This window comes from Ambystoma mexicanum, chromosome 4q (genome assembly GCF_040938575.1).
Source record: "Ambystoma mexicanum isolate Mex_15411 chromosome 4q, UKY_AmexF1_1, whole genome shotgun sequence".
Classification (NCBI taxonomy): Eukaryota; Metazoa; Chordata; class Amphibia; order Caudata; family Ambystomatidae; genus Ambystoma; species Ambystoma mexicanum.
The window spans coordinates 945,151,532-945,168,007 of record NC_090928.1 but is presented as its reverse complement, the minus strand read 5'-3'; the positions used below and the strand labels follow the sequence as shown (position 1 = coordinate 945,168,007).

Sequence of the window (16,476 nt, the reverse complement as noted above, 5' to 3'; positions counted from 1 at the left end):
TGAGACCAGTGCAGGAGTTATTGGATGACAGATGGGTACAAGCTTCAGAACCACATTACGCTGACTCCAGCCTTCAGGAAGGGCCTGCTCTGTTGGTCAGTGAGGGAACACATCCTGCAAGGTGCCCCCTTCAGGCTCCCGGACCATCAGATCACCATCACTACGGACGCTTACCTGGAGGGCTGGGGACCCCACTGCCAGGACCAGCACACCAGGGGTTGTGGTCAGAGACAGAGAGGAGCCAGCACATCAATCTGCTGGAGCTACTTGCAATATTCTGGGCACTGAAGTCTTCCCTCCCCCCTGCTCCTGAGGGAAAGTGGTCCGGATTTACACAGACAGCAGAACGTCCATGTTTTACCTCCACAAACAAGGGGGGGGACCAGGTCCCCACAGCTTTCCAGAGATGCCCAAGCGCTCTGGCAATGGGCCTTGCAACAGAAGATGTTGTTGATTCCCCTCCTTCTACCGGGGATCCACAACACTCTGGCGGACTCCCTCTGCAGGGAGTTGCGCTCTTCTCACGAATGGGAATTGAACGAAAACCAGCTACACCTGTTTAAGAGTGGGGCACCCTGGAAATCAACCTGTTTGCCACATGCGACAACAGCCGCCGTAAGACCTTTGCCAGCCGGTTTCCTCACCCGGAGAGTTTGGGGGACGTCTTTGCGTTCTCATGGGAGGGGACAATTTTGTATGCATTTCCCCTGATTCCTCTGGTGCCGCAAGTCCTACCCACATTCAAACAGTTTTGGTGCTGCCTGATATTGGTGGCCCCTGCGTGGCCGAGTAGTACTCTTGCAAAAACTCAAATCAGGCTGCCCCTGCACCAGTCGCTCTTGTTCAGGAATCGGGGAACGGTTCTGCACTACAACCCGGCCTCTCCCAATCTGATGATAAATCGTGGCTAGGGTGACCATTTCCCTCTCTAATTTGCCTTTAACTGCAATAAATCTGGCCCGAAACCCCTCTCAATTTGGACCTCCTTTGGGTGCCTGGCCTTCGCTAATACTATACCTACTCCCTCCTTCTTTGATGCTGTATGCGAGGCCCAGTACATTTGCCCCACATGTGACCCCCTTCGAGCCCTCTCCTCCCTCTTGCGATAGTGAGTCTCTTGAAGAAATAACACTGCCAAATTTGATTTACGAGCTGCGTTGGCTGCGAGAGACCTCTTACTCTGGGAATTAAGCCCTTTTACATTTAGTGTCGCTACCCTCAATGTAACCATAACATTGCCTGATGAAACCTGTCACCCTTCCCTCTTCTAGTGTGCTTTGGTCCAAGCCCTTGGACATCTGTTTTATGTGTGTTCCCCCAACTCCTTGTCTCCCCCCACCCCCCAACCATCCTTTCATGTAAACTTCTCCCACGTGTGGCCTGTGAAGAGCAAGCCCGGCTTGGGTCTGATACCCAGCCTCCCTGAGACCATGAACATTTCTGGGTTGCTAGGACATTGTGAGGTCCCCCACCCCACCAGAACATGAACAAAAACAGTTAATCTTAACATTTTCTCTCCTCCCTTGCTCAAAATAGTACACCAATTGCAGGGTGGAGCCCTACTTCATCCGTGTCCCTTTGTCTGCGATGCTTGAGGTTTCCTGGATTTCCTCGCACTGCTGTCTTTTGCGGCCTCTCGGTTGGGCGAAGGCAATGTTAAAACGCTCCCCAGCTTACATTGGCTTTCCTGGTCTTGCTGTTGTCCCTCTTTCTGAAACTCTTGCAAAACCGGACCTGCTTCCTCTCCCACTAGCAGCGCGTAATGTTCCCCCTTGTAGTTGAAGGACAACACAAAGGGGAATCGCCATTGATACTTAACCCCCCCCCCACGAAGCCATTGAGCGAGGGATCTGCATTTCCTACTCTGCTCCAGGGTGTATGACAATAGATCTTGAAAAATAGTCGCAGTGGCCCCTTCCCATTCTTTTTCTCTCACCACCCTGTCTTTCTGCAGGATCTCCTCTTTATCACTGTAGTAATGGCACTTCGCCACCACTGACTGCGGTCCACGCGCTGTTCTGGCACCTCTGTGAACCTTATCAAAGCGGATCTCCCTTTCCGTTTAACCTCCCAGCAGTCGCTTCAGCAATAGCTCCAGGTCTCTTGTAGATTCCATTTCTGTGCTAGGGAGCCCCCATAGCCACAGGTTATTTCGGCTCTACCTATTTTCCACATTGTCGATCTTGGCCCTGGCCCCTCTCTCCCTTCGTTCCAGCTCTTTGATTCTCATTTCCATGGCCACATCAGATATATCCGCCGACCTTTGATTGTACTCAAGGGTCTCCACCCGATCCTCCACCTTTGAGACCCTGTCCATGATGGTCCCCAGGGGTCTGCACCTCTGTCCTGAACACTTTAAGTTCTAATAGGATGGTCTGCACATTTTGTTTTAAGGCATCAGTTCCTCCCGTCGCCATCTCGTGTGCTCGTAGGCTTGCCGCTCTGAATGCTATCTTCCCTTCCCCAGGGCCCTCTCCTGCGCAGGCAAGCTTGTTCCTCCTTGGGCGCCCCCTGCTACATCCACCTTGCCGCTCCATCTCTCAGGGGCCCTCGCCTCTTTCTCTCCACTTGGCGTCTCCTGTCGAGCAGCTCCAAGCGGTTGCGTGTGCCCTTTTTTCTCTTATGTCCGCTGCTCCTGCCAATGGGTACCCTCGGGACGCTTCACTATGCTATGCCACCTGGTTTGCTCAGCCTGGATTTGTATCTCCCTTCCCAGCACGTTCTTCTTTTCTCCCCCGGGCAGTGCCTCTTGTGGTCTGCGTGCAACTTTGTTGCTGGCCCCTTCATCAAGTGCCTGGGTGTGCCTTCTCCCTCTCTCCACTATACAGCGACGTAGCCCGGCGGGGAGGAGGGGGGAGCCTCTGCCTTCTGATATTATGTCCACCGGTTTCCAAGTTCCTGGGCCCCCTCACCTCTTCACTGTGTCCTGCCTCCCCCGTGCCCGGCCGCTCTCCACAGGGTGACTGCCTCCACCAGGTAATACAGTGGGGGGTCCACGTGGTGCATGCATGCTTTTTGTCTTTTTGCCACACCAATTTCAGTCCAGCGCCCTCCTCTGGGGCTTTTTGGTTGATTCAGCCCGAGGTAAAGTTCTCCTCCTTCCCTCGCAGCACACTCCTTAATCCCCCCCCCAGTGCCTCCTGAGCACTCCCTCCAATGGTCCATGTATCACTTGAGGGCTACTTGTTCCTGGCCCATCCGTCGAGCACACGGGGGCCTCCTTCCCCCATTCTCCAGTATAAAATGGTGCAATCCAGTGGGAGGAGGGAGCTTGCGCCTCCTCACCTTGTGCCTGCTGGTCTCCGCTTTCTCAGGCCCTCTTCCTTTTCTACGACGATCCACCTCTCCTTGCCTGACCGCTAAATACAGTGTGCCTGTTTCCTCCAAGGAGAGCTGATGGGGCTCCAAGTAACGTCTGCAAATGTTTTCGATCCACAATACCCGCTTCTCCCTGACTCGCCCAATGTCACTGCTATTTCTGGGCCGATGGCCGCATGGTGCTTTCTTCCCCCCAGGGTCGGGCACAGTTTGACGTACTTCTTCCAACCTCCGGGGGATCTGGTGCTACGCTTCTCCACTCTCCTTCACCTCGGTTCGTCCGGCCCCGGCTCTCCTATCTTCATATGGGGAGGGCAGCTCCTCTCTTTTATGTCTGCCAGCAGCTGCTCCGCATCTTTCTCTTCACTGTGCTGGCTTCCGTAGGATAGTTTGCTGGGGGTTTCTGCTTCTAATGCTCCTGTCTGGCGGGGTGAAGAGCTCCCAACTCACGCGGCCATCTTGGGCCGCGCCCCCTAGCGGTCCATCTTCCATCTTTTTATCCTCTTCCTCATCCATCTAAAAAGGAGGAGGGACTATGAAGACTGCACCCTAAAAGAACCCTGAGCTTCTGTATTGCCAGACCTAGAAGCTTCAGGTTTGAAAACTAGCTCTTTGTTGGTTACGCTGGACATCAAAAAACAAACCATCTCTAGATGGATTTTGCTGGATATTTCAGAATGCTACAGCATGGCAGGCAAATCACTCCCAGAAGGTTTGAGGGCTCATTCAACTAGAGGAAAGGCTGCCACTTCAGCTTTACAAAGGAGAGGTCTCACTGTAGACATTTGCAAAGCAGCAACTTGTTCTTCAGTTCACACATTAGTTAAGCATCGTTGACTGAACAAATGGGTCAGTCAGGGTGCCCAATTTGGCAGAACATTTGTACAAGATGCTTTTTAAGGGTATCGGGGCGAGAGTGTCTCTCTCGCTTTTCCCACTTCCTTGAGCTATTGGCTTTTCTTAAGAACTCCTTCTTTGCCGTTGGACCAGGCTAGCCTACTGGTCACATGACTTGGTGTGAAACACAATTCTCTTAAGTGACTGAGCTATATGGGAAAAAATTAGATAACTGAGGTCACGGGGCGCGGTGCCAGCTATTTGTATTGACATTGCGTCCAGACTAGAGTTTGAGAGGTGTTGAGGGTTCTTGATGTTAATGCGACACGGCCAATTTTTCCCACGTGGTGCTGCTGGCGCATAATACATCTCTGATGAGGAATCCATGGGAGGAACATCCATCAGAATGAACATTACAGCAATATAAGTAATTTGTCCTTATTCATTTTCATTCCAGGCCCTTGAAAAAGAAAGGCTATCTCTACAAACACGATTTTTTAGATTGATTTGCGGACATCAACCCACAGTGCTGCCTGAAAAGGTGTCCAGCAATATAACCCCTGTGCATTACAGAGGTAGATGTCTGACCGCTAGAAAAATGGGTCTTCAGGAATCAGGCAGCCTCAGGCAGCCATCTTCAGATTGTTACCACACCTTCAAGTGTTGGGAGGCCTCGTGTTTTGCTCTGTGAGCTGATCTACGTTTTTATGCTTTTTCGGTAAAAAGTTTTTTTTTGCTCAAGTAGAGCCTGTATGCTCTTTCCTAAATCGTCCGACAAGCGGGGACCCATTTGTTGGTGAATTTCAATGCCCCTTAAGGGCAGAATCGTCAAAGTTTCATTGAAGATCCCAGAAGGCCATCAGGCCTACTCTGCACTTCGGACCATGTCAGAGGAGGAGGAGGGAAGCTCCATTTTCAAGCTCTGCTCCAACTGTGGAATATGTTTGTGGAGGACAAACTCCTTCAATGTCTCTCTGTCTCCATCTGGATCACAAGAAAGCGGATTGTGAAATCTGCCTCCGGTTCTCCAGGCGAACCGTGATGCATTGTCACAGTAGGCTGGCAGCGTGGCTCAGTGCCAAGGCCTCTACCCCGTTCGGAAAGCGGAGGCATGTCTCACCCAGGACCGGCCGGTCCCAATAGCTACCTTTTTAAGTCCTTTTAGGGCGCTCCATCCATGGTGTCCAAGACAAGGCCAAGCACTGCAAGTCTGTTTCCATCGGGGGCGCCGCACAAGCGGGTCCTGCGACGAGCGCAGCACGCTCATCTTCACTGTCTGCCTCCTTCTCCATCCATCACTCCAGCTCCTCTTCAAAGAGGAAATAGGCTTACCCAGCAAAGCTGCGGAAAAAGCCAGAGAAGACAAAGGTGCAGGAAAAGACAACCTGCCCCAGAAGGCCCAGGCAGCCCAGGTGAAGTAGTTGACGATCGAGTTGGTGGTGGCCGCCCTCTCGAAGGCAAAGGGGACTGACCCAGACAAGATAGCCCGGCAGTGCCCAGTGTATCCCTCCCTCTAGACGGGAGGCATCTACCAAACCGTTGGAGAGGACACCGGAGAAGAGGATGCCATCCCTAAGCCCGAACTCGACTCCACGGGATGCAAAGAGGGGTGGGTAGAGGAGGCCTCAACTCCAGGACATGCATATTTCTTCCTCGGACGAGGAGGACCAGGCATCCGTCCACACGATCCAGCAGGACGTTGAAGACGATGATGACGGCGAAAAATTCCCAATGGGGACGACGACTGAGGTGACGACGGCGGACCTGCTGACGATGGAGCGGGGCCCAGTAGGCCTACTGTCCCGACCTCTCCACGGGATGTTTCGCTGAACATCCTTTCGACCCTGCACATCTTGGTGTTGGAGAGTCAAACGAATGCAGACGACACCGCCGGCCCCAGACCAATTTCCAGCAAAGAAGAGTAAGTGGATACCTATGCAGCTGCATCAACCTCCTCACATGCCTTCCCCCACCCAGAGACGCGGGGACGGACAAGGACAATTACATGGGCACTGCGGGCGGATCACCGCAGCCGAGGGCCTCTCCCCCAGACGAGGTGGGGCCGTTCCATGCCATGTTCGCCAGGGCGTTGAAACTCTTCCAACTGACACCGGAGGAGACAAAGAAGGAAGAGTTCCTATATCAATGACGTGAGGCCAAGAGGAAGACCATCTTGGTGGTGCCTCTCCTGGACAACGTTTCGGAGGAAGGCCTGGCCTTGATAGGAATCTGGCCACGAGGGATTGGCTGGAGAAGAAATACTGGGTGCCTGAGTTTGCATCCAAGTGTCTACACTCGCAGCCTTCCCCGGACTCGGTGGTCCTGACGGCACCAAGGAAGAAGTCGTCTAACCCCTCGTCTTCATCCTCCGTCCCTCCAGATAGCAAGGGGAATAAGTTGGATGCCATAGGAAGGAAAGTAATCTACTCAGCGGCGTCCACAATCAAAGCGGCCAACGCCCTTGCTATCCTGGCCGGATACGACAGGCACTTTACATCCTCTAGGAGGGGGAGGTGGCATCGGACATGCCATCATGGTGGCTCTGGACTTCGCGTACATGGTGTTAAGACAGATGGCTAACGGTGTCTGCCTCTGTCGTCGTGCCTGGCTGAAAGCTACCACCTTTCGTCAGGAGGTCCAGACGAGGGTTCTGGACATGCCCTTCGGGAACAACCTTTTTGGGAAGGCCGTCAACGAGTCATTGTAGGCCATTAAAACTGACACCGAGACGGCCCATGCCTTTGGCACTCTTCAACAACCCCCGTCCTTTCGTGCCTCAGGTGGAAAATCTGGCAGATTGTCGAAGGGTTTAGGCGGCAGGTTCTCTTCATACCGTCCACCCTCCCGATCCACGGCCCAGTAGGCCTACAGAGGCCGTTCCACTGCTTTCAGTGAAGGTGGCCGACGTCGCTCCCAATGCGGCACGCAGGCCCCGAAGAAAGATTGAACCGGCCAGGACGTCGGGCCCCCATCCATGCACCCCAGTGGGAGGCCGGTCGGTGGGCTTCATCAGCGAGTGGGAGATCTCCACCGACCAATGGGTGCTGGACGCTCTCGCCCAAGGACACACCCTAGAGTTCTAATAGAAGTGTTGGCGGATCCTCTGGTAGCCTGGCAGGAGCAGCACATCCCTCAGTTCCTGCAGTAAGTATGGGCCATGATAAGAAAAGGGGCAATAGAGCTTGTTCCACAGCGGCTCCGGGGCTCCAGCCTCTACTCCAGATACTCCTTGGTAAAGAAGAAGACCGGGGCTGGAGGCCCATTCTAGACCTGCGGCGTCTCAACAAATACCTCAAGTTCCAAACATTCAGGATAGTCACGTTGCAGCACGTGCTTGGCCAACTGGAGGAAGGAGACTTCTTGACCGTCACTGGATCTGGTGGACGCATACTTCCACGTGCCCCTTGACAGGAAGCATCGGAAGTTCCTGCGCTTCGTAGTACAGGGAAGGCACTACCAATTCAAGGCCCTCCCCTTCGGGTTGAAGTCAGCGCCCAGGGTGTTTACGAAGTGCCTGGCACCAGTGGCGGCCCATGTGCATCTACAAGGGATACATGTGTACCCGTAACTTGACGACTGGCTCATCCGAACCAAGTCAAGGGAAGTAGCCGTCAAACACACAGAGAGGACCGTCCGGCTACTGTCGGATCTGGGGTTCTCTGTCAACTATCCAAAGTACTGCTTAATACCATCAGATAACGCGCTGTTCCTGGGGGCCAGGCTCAACGCGGTCTCCAGCCTGGCGGCCCCCTCAGAGGAGAGGATGGCGGCCATGCTGGGCAAGGTGCAACGCTGTTGGCACTGAAGACCGCCACAGTGCGGACCATCAAGTCGCTGCTTGCCATGATGATGATGTGCATATATCTGATCCGGCTCTACAGGTTGCGGATGCGACCCCTTCAGGAATTCCTGGACGATCGGTGGATCCAGGTGTCCAGAAGCTCCGCAGACAAGATTGCTCTCGACGAGGCGTTCCGTTGAGCGGTAAGGTGGTGGGCATGCGCTCCAACATCGCCGGGGGGCATGGATTTCCAGAGTCCCATACCAAGAGACGATCACCACGGACGCTTCCCTGGAGGGCTGGGGAGCCCACACCGGGCGTCTCCACACCAGTGGCCTGTGGCTGCTGGAGGAGAGGGATCTCCACATCAGTGACCTGGAGCTGCGGGCAGTGTTCTGGACCCTCAAGTCGATCCTTCCATCCCTCAAGGGCAAGGTGGTGAGGGTCTTCACAGACCATACCACCACAATGTTCTACATCAGGAAGCAGGGGGGCAGCAGGTCCCCAGTGCTTTCCAGAGAGGCGCAGGACTTGTGGCACTGGGCTATCGCCCAAGAGATGTTGCTCATTCCTTTTCACCTGGTGGGAGTCCAGAGCACTGTTGGGCAAGATTTGGAGCAGTACCCTTTGAGTGCACTACAACAACCTTGACCTCCTGGCAATAGGTACCCAACCTTTGGTATAAGTCTGTACTGCACAGGTTGGTAGTGTGGTTGAGCAGCCAGGCTTATCTCTAGAGGGGTCAATGTGAGCAATAGAGGAGTTTCACAGAGATTCACATTGAAAAGTATCCAAATAAACTCTTACACACAAGGTTTCTTGATTAAACAATTATTGTATTTAACAGTCAGTTTGAATAAGCCTTCTTCAGAAGGGGCGATATAATAGTGTTAGGCAGAAACCTGTGCAGTTCCCTTAGGGACCACTGCAAAAGATTTAAGACTACAGGTGTTGGCAGTAAACCCACTTGGTAGCAGTCTGCACCACCCAGATTTACCTGGTAGCTGTGGCTGAGCAGTCAGACTTCCCTCAAGAAGAGTTAGGCAGTATGCAAAGTATACACAATAGGTACCCCGATACAATAATACAAGCAAACACTGGCCAGAGCTTTGGTATCAAAGTATATAATTATTTATTTAAAAACACACAGTTTGAAACACTCCAGCACTCTTATTGTAAAATATTCTAAACACAGTTACTATTATGATATATACACCCCTTTTTCCCTATTAGATAAATCACAGTAAAACACCACTTATTTTCATACAGAGGTGAGCGCTTAACTAGATTGCACTCTAATAAGTTTGTGAGGAAGGGGGGGGGGAAGACAGAATATGGAAAGGTACACCACTCTAAGATTCAGGAACACTGTTAGCAAGGCAGAAGAGCAGAAGTCACTGGTGAGCCAAAGTCCAAAGGCTGGGCCCACTCTTAGAGAGAGCAGAGCACAAATGCGCCCAATATCACACAGTTACACTATGCTTAGAAAGTCTTGCAGAGGGTTAAAAAAGGGTTTAGAGAGGCTTTAAGAAAGTTTAGCCAGGATGTCCCAGACTAACCCAGGTTCGAAAGCCAGGGGCTAAATCTACCCCGTACAGTCGGTGGCAAGGGAAGCCAGGCGGGACACGGTACCTTAAGTGGGAAGGATCCTCCAGCGGTGGCAGTTGTTCCTGGTAGTGGGTGCAAGTTGCGTCGTCGTCCAGGGGAAGAGAAGATCTCGACTTGGAGGAAAGATGAAGGTTGTTGCACTACCAGGGAAGAAACCAGCCGCAGAGTCTTTCGGTTAAAGGTGGTACCTTTGATTCGCGGTCGTGGTAAAACGTGGTATCCCGGTTGCCTGGGTGCTTGGCACAGGCAAGGCGGCCACGAGGTACGTTGGGAAGGCGAAAAGACGGTGAAACTGGTTATCCCCACCAGTCAAAGGAAGAAGACTCTCCGGCGGGAGATCTCCTCTCTCGTTGGGAAAAGTGGTGAGACAGTCCAGCCAGGGCTCCACCGGTGGTGGTGTCGTGGCAGGTCGGCTCAGATTCTCCCTCGTCGGATTCTTAGGTCCTGAGGCGACTTCTGAAGTTCCAGTCCCCAAAGCCCTGCTTTTATGCAGCAAACCCCCATTCACTCAGCCTAGCTGTCACTCAAACATGCTAAGTGGTGAGCCGGCCGGCTCACCACTTGGGCCAATCAGAATGGAGTGCGACTTGAGTTGCCTAGGCAACTCAGTCCAGGGTGCCTAAATTCCCCTCCACCCCTCCTAAGTACCCCAGACAGAGTGGCACCACTTTGGAGGGCTTCTGTGGAGAAGCCCGCCAAAAAGTGGAACAAAGGGCTCGACTTGGGTTGGAGTCACAGAAGAGAACACAAACGCCATTTTAGAATCAAGTTTCGGCCAAAAATACCAACCGGAGAATTAATATTAATTAAATAAACCGGCAGTATGTTCGAGGCTACCGTAAATAATTAAATAAAGATAGCCTAAAACAATGGGAAATCCCATAGGAAAATATTCGCGGTTGAATATAAAAAGTAGTATCCACTGCCACCAGCCAAAACTCGATCAGGGGGGACGGAGACATGCCCCCTCGACTAACAGACCCCGGGGCAATTGAATTGCCCCAGCCAGTACGTCCACAATATGATGGTTTGTACTGGTTCTGTTCAGAATTTAAGACTAGTAAAGTCAATGGTGACTTTACATGCCCTGGGAGACAGTAGTCAGTCCCAGGGTATGGAGTCTATACTGGGGGGTCACTATGACACCCCTGTGTCACTGCACTGAGGGTGCTGTGTAACACATCACTAAAACACATGAAGCCCTATGGAGTAAAAGACCCCATAGCCCATTAAACACATCTAGATTCAAAGAAACACACTCAGATCATGCCCAAGAGTGAGGGTAAAAGAGTCTCACTCTTGGCAGGAGAAAAAAATAAACCCCAAAAATCCAGCAAAGCTGCTGGGGGAACTCACTAGGTTAGGAAATTCAGCCTAAACAGAGAATTCTCCCTAACAAATAGTAACACACACTTGCACTCCAAAACACACACTCTTAGTTTCTCTAAATCAGCAAATACCCATTTGGGATGGCACACAGACACTTCCTACACCCTCAGGTGACTTAAATAGCTAGGACACTGTGCACATTAATATATCACTGTTGCATTTAGAGCCATACTGTTAAGCATGCCAAAACAAAAGGGTTGTATAATAAAACAAGATCACACAAATATTCTGAAGCAGGTAAGTACTTTGGAATCCCCCAATGCAAAGTAAGTTAACCCCTTCCTGGTAGGAAAGGTAAGACACAATGGGCCTCATTATGAGGAGGGTGGTAAGGGGTTAACGGCACCAGTAAAGGTGCCAGAGCTGTTAACCCCTTACCGCCCTATTACGAGACCTGCTAAGGACGCCTGGTTTTGCCAGGCGTCCTTGGCAGGTCGCACGAGCAGCCCAGCATGCTAACAGCGGGCCCGTCATTAACGGGCCCGTTGTTAGCATGCTCCCCATTCCCATTGAGCCCTCTGTGGGCTCAATGGGAATTGGGGATGTACCGGGTCGGGGTTCCCTGAATGGGGAAATACCGGGCCCTCCAGGGTTGGAATGGCTCGGTACTTCCCCATTCAGGGAACCCCGACCCGGTACCTGGATTGGAGGTAGCCATGACGCAAACAGCGGCATGGTTACCTCCTTCCTCGTAATGAGGCCCAATGTCAGAGGACAGAAGAGTTATTCAGGGAACCAAGTCAGACAATGTCAATTGGGCAAAAGTCTAGGTGAGCTGAAGCAGTTCTTGTAGGTGAATAAAAGTCTTGCACAATGTTTTAGATGTGTTTGTAGAACAGTAGAATCAATGTAGGGCCACAATCTGGTTAGGCTTGTGAGGTAAAGAAGCTGTAGCAACTCTACAGATGCAACCAGGACAAGTCTCAACTGAGATCAAGTGAGGTTACACTACAAGAGGAAAGTTCTCTTTGGTTAGAAGAAATGGTTCCAGCTGGCTTCTGTTCCTTTGTGGCTCTGCATATCCTTTTGTTCCTGTGCCTCAGTCGTGGGGACAGGAGGGAGGACTTCTGGGGACTCCTGCAACACAACGGACCGTTCGGCGACACAAAAGGATAAACTTCTATTCAGTGGCACTTCGCAGTTTGAGCTCCTCGCATCTCAGCAAATAGCACCACCGCGGACTCTCGGATAACACTCTGGACTTTCCTCGCATATGGGGTCCAGCACTCTGTTGATGTGGCTCAGACTTGGTCGGTCCTGCTTACTAGGCTTCTGGAGGATCTTCCAGCAGCTCGGGTCCGACTTAAAAGGATGCATTCCAATCTAGTGTTTCTCTCCCTGGCACTTTGGTTCCTGCAACAGCAAGGAAGTACAGCCAACTCCGAGAGGATGTCCAGACGAGTTCTCTTTTGAGTTGATTCGTTCCACCAACTGAAGGGGAGAAGTCATCCTTGCAGGGCTTCTCTAGTCGAGGCGAATTCAGAGCTTCAGCAAAGCAGCAGGGCTTCACCGGGCAAACCAACGGTCAGGGAGTTGCAGCAGGCGTCTCTTCCAAGTTCATCTTTGAATTCCTTCATCCAGTGGTCGACTGTGCCTTCCAAGTCAAAAAGCCTTTTTATGCAGGTTTCTCCCATTAATTCCAGCCTAGCTGTCAATCAAACAGCAGGGTGGCTGTCCTTGCCTGACAGCCAGCTGGCCAATCGCCTTTGGGTGCATTCCTGTAACCAAGAGGATTAAGCACATGGAGTTTTGGGCACCTCCTTCACTTCATGCCCCTGCCAGACATACTGGAGCCAGAGGCGGGCTTCACTTGTGAATCCCTCAAAGACAAAATGAACAAAGGGACCAAACCTGGTTTGGCGTGCAGAGTAAATCTCAAGAAGGACCTTTACAACAAGAAATGGTGCAATAAGAAGACCGGGGCCATTTTGACAAAAATGGCACCCAACGGTGCTTCACTTTAGCTGCGAACGCAGTCTACGGTAAACACACACCACGGTAGTTAAAAGTATACCATTGCCACCAGCCATACATTGTAGAAAGCTTAACATAAAAATGTTACATGAGAAACTAGACAAAAGGGTATACGAAGTAACACCTCCAGCACCATATTGTGATATAGTTTGTGCTGGGTCTAGAAAGTAAAAAATGTAAGTAAAGTCAATTTCACTTTACTGCTCTTGGAAACAGTAGTTTATCCAAGAAAAAATATTTAAACAGTTGAGAAAACTGAAAGACTTTCCTGTGCCACTGCACTGAAGGTGCTGTGTCACAGTGAAAAAAGATGATGCCTATGGAGTTTCAGACTCTACAACCAAAAGAAACAGAGTTCAAATCACATTAAAAAATACATATGAGTGGGGAAAAAAAGTCTCACTCTCTCGAGGATAAGAATTAAAAGTCCTAAAATGTTGCTGGGGGTCTCTAAGGTATAGTGGAATTAGCACATTTCTGAGAATTCTCCCTAACAAACAACATTGCTGACTCCGTCAGCAGGGAGCTGCGCTCTTGCCACACGTGGGGACTTCGACAAGATCAAGTGGACTGCCTCTTCTGCAAGTGGGACAGACCCCAGATCGATCTTTTTGCAACAGCGACAAATTCCAAATGCCAGATATTCGCCAGCAGGTTCCACCAGCCAAGGAGCAGGCGGGACGTGTTTTCCTTCCCGTGGGAAGGCCTGTTTCTGTATGTGTTCCCTCCATTGCCTCTCCTGCTGTGAGTCATCAATCAACTCAAACAGTGCTGATGCAGGATGATCCTTGTCTGCTCGCCTTAGCTGAGGCAGATTTGGTACCCAGATCTTCTTAGTCTGTCAACGTCGCTCCCAGTCTCAGATCTGCTCGCCAGAGAAGGAGGCGCAATCCTTCATCACAACCCAGGATCGCTGAACCTGAAGGCTTGGCTTCTGCAGCCTTAGAGTTCGGAGGTTACGAACAACCAGCAGATTTCAGTCAGCTCCTTGCCAGGGCCAGAGCGTCTTCGACTATGAAGTGCTACGCGCACAAGTGGAAACGTTTCGCGCCGTGGTGCTGGATGCAGAAGATCAATCCACAAGGGTCACAGCCCAGCAGATTCTTCAGTACTTGTCCTTGGCCAAGGCGGGGCTGGCACACGCCTCTATCAAGGTGCATCTGGCGGCTATCTCCCGCTGCACCAGTTCTCTAGAACGGTCTTCTCTTTGGTCCCACCGTCTCGTCAAGGAGTTCCTCAAAGGATTGTTTCGATCGTTCCTGTCGGTGAAGGCGCCGGCCCACGTTGAGTGGGTACTCCACGTGGTACTGACAAGGCTCATGGGGGCTCCCTTCAAGCCTATGCATCCGGCATCTCAAGTTCCTTTCGTGGAAAACGGCTTTCCTCGTTATCCTCGCCTCTGCCAGGAGGGTGGGTGAGATCCAGGCCCTATCCTGCTATCAGCCCTGTTTGACTTTTCACAACACGAGGGTGGTGCTGTGGACGCATTCCTCTTTCATGCCAAAGGTTCAGTCGGAATTCCACCTCAACGAGCCCTTGGTGTTGCCCATGTTCTTTCCGAAATCTGCGTCGCCGGCTGAGAGGGCCTTGCACTCGCTAGATGTGGCTAGTGCTCTGAAGTTCTATGTGGAATGCACAAAGAGTTTCCGGAAGACATATCAACTATTGTTGAAATTTGGTCTTGTGAACCATGGGAATGCCTTGTCCAAGGCTTCCATATCCAGGTGACTCTCCGGCTGAATCACACACTGTCACTGGTTGGCGAACCGACTGCTGCCCGAGAGCCCATTCCACCAGACCGATTGATGCAACGGCGGCGTTCCTGTCTGGTGTGGCCCTGCTGGACATCTGCAGGGCTGCTATGTTGAGGTCCACGTACACATTCACAAGATTCTACTGCGTCGACAGGGATTCCAGAGAGGAGTCCATTGTCGGCCATGCAGTGTTACGCAACCTGTTTGCTTGAAGGTGAGCCTGGAGGTTAGAGTAATTGCTTCTGTTGAGTCTTCCCACCTCCTGTGGTTGTAATGTTGTACTGCTATGTATTCTTTATTCATGAACATGTGAATCCATGTCAGACCCCATGCTGGAGAAGGAACCAGTAACATACCTGAAACTATTGTTCTCCAGAATGGCTCTGGCATGGATTTACATGTGAACCCTCCTGCTGGGCCCTCTGCCACTCTTCTTGGTCATATTGCCACTTTACGTGCTTACCAAATCTGAAGATGGCTGCCACAGGAGGAGCTTAGGGATAGGGCAGTCATTGGCTGGGGGTAGTATGACCCAGTGTGCAGTGATTGGTTTAGAGGAGAAATGCAGTTTGTAAGTGAAAGTGAAACTGTTTTTTCTTTTACCGAGGATTTCCGGACAGATGACAGGGAATATTCACAAGCATGTGAATCCATGCCAGACCCATGCTGGAGAACAATAGTTACAGGTAGGTAACTTGTTCCATATCTGGTACTCTATTCCGTATACTAACAATTTGTTTGTACTTTGTGTATGGTTTAAAATGTCTTTGTTTAAAAAGAAAACAAAGAAATAAGTTGCACATGCTTTGACTTTATGATGATTTTCTTGTTGAACTTGGTAAAAGCCTCAGATATATCTCAGCTGAAAGTTTTAAGAGCTCTACTGTACCTTTTATCATGTTACGTCCAGGGAAGTGATGTTCGTACAGTAATATGCTGAATCAGGTTTTGCTGTTCTACTCACAATTTTTGCACCTTTGGATTTTAGTTATTTTGAGATTGTAACATTTGGATTTGCTTTTTCAGGATGACTGTCTGAAGTCGTTAACACAATTTGCTGCAGCACACTGGACTGTTGTGCCTCTTTCTGTGGAGCAGGCACAATTCTGTTCTCTTTTTGGATGTGAGTATAACAATATTTGCATCTTTATAGTCAAAACCTTTCATGCAGGGTCACTTCAAATATAGATTTAAGGAATTGTTTTAAGGACAGTGTCCCATGTGCTCTGAATATACATCATGATTATAAGGTAGTCGTCGCCATTGAGTCCTCTGAACATTTTGCTCATTTGTGTGGTACTTATGAATATTTCTCCTCAGTGAGATCTGTCTGGATCTCACTGGGGATGCGACTTATGCTTGGGGCCATGAGGTGACCCTTTGGGATACTTACAGTCCACAAACGTTGCGGCATGACCAGCGCACAGGATGTGTTCGCGCCCCAGACTCGAAGAGTCCCTGCATAGGTTTCAGGCCTTAAAGCCTACAGCAAGTTATTGGGGCTGGCATTCCTCAAAACAGCATCGCGCAAACCCTCCAGGTTTCGATTTTGCCCCTTTGCCACTTAAACCCAAAGAGGTAGATGTCAGGCCCCCTCGGGCAGGCAAGGTCTGAGTCACCCCTACAGAGGAACACCCTACCTGAACTTGCCTTGCGTAACCCCTGGGATGAAGTGTGCCTTGCATAACCCCTGGGACGAAGCCTCTGTAAAAGGGGACTTCTAATGGATTTGTTTCTCCCATGGATTCCTCATCTATTATATTTTTTTAATTGTTTTTATTTTATTTCAACAAGTAAATCAGTACAGTGAGTAGC

At 50.9% G+C, this 16,476-nt stretch overlaps 1 protein-coding gene across 3 annotated transcripts in view; it reads left to right on the top strand.

Annotated features, from left to right (window-relative positions):
- UBR2 (ubiquitin protein ligase E3 component n-recognin 2) overlaps positions 1–16,476 on the top strand; it is a 2,523,611-nt gene that overhangs the window by 2,016,283 nt on the left and 490,852 nt on the right. For all 3 annotated transcript variants that reach the window (XM_069608499.1, XM_069608498.1, XM_069608497.1), the window contains one exon: positions 15,688–15,784. In XM_069608499.1, the coding sequence (XP_069464600.1) occupies positions 15,688–15,784 (97 nt within the window). The remainder of the gene's footprint in view (positions 1–15,687; positions 15,785–16,476) is intronic.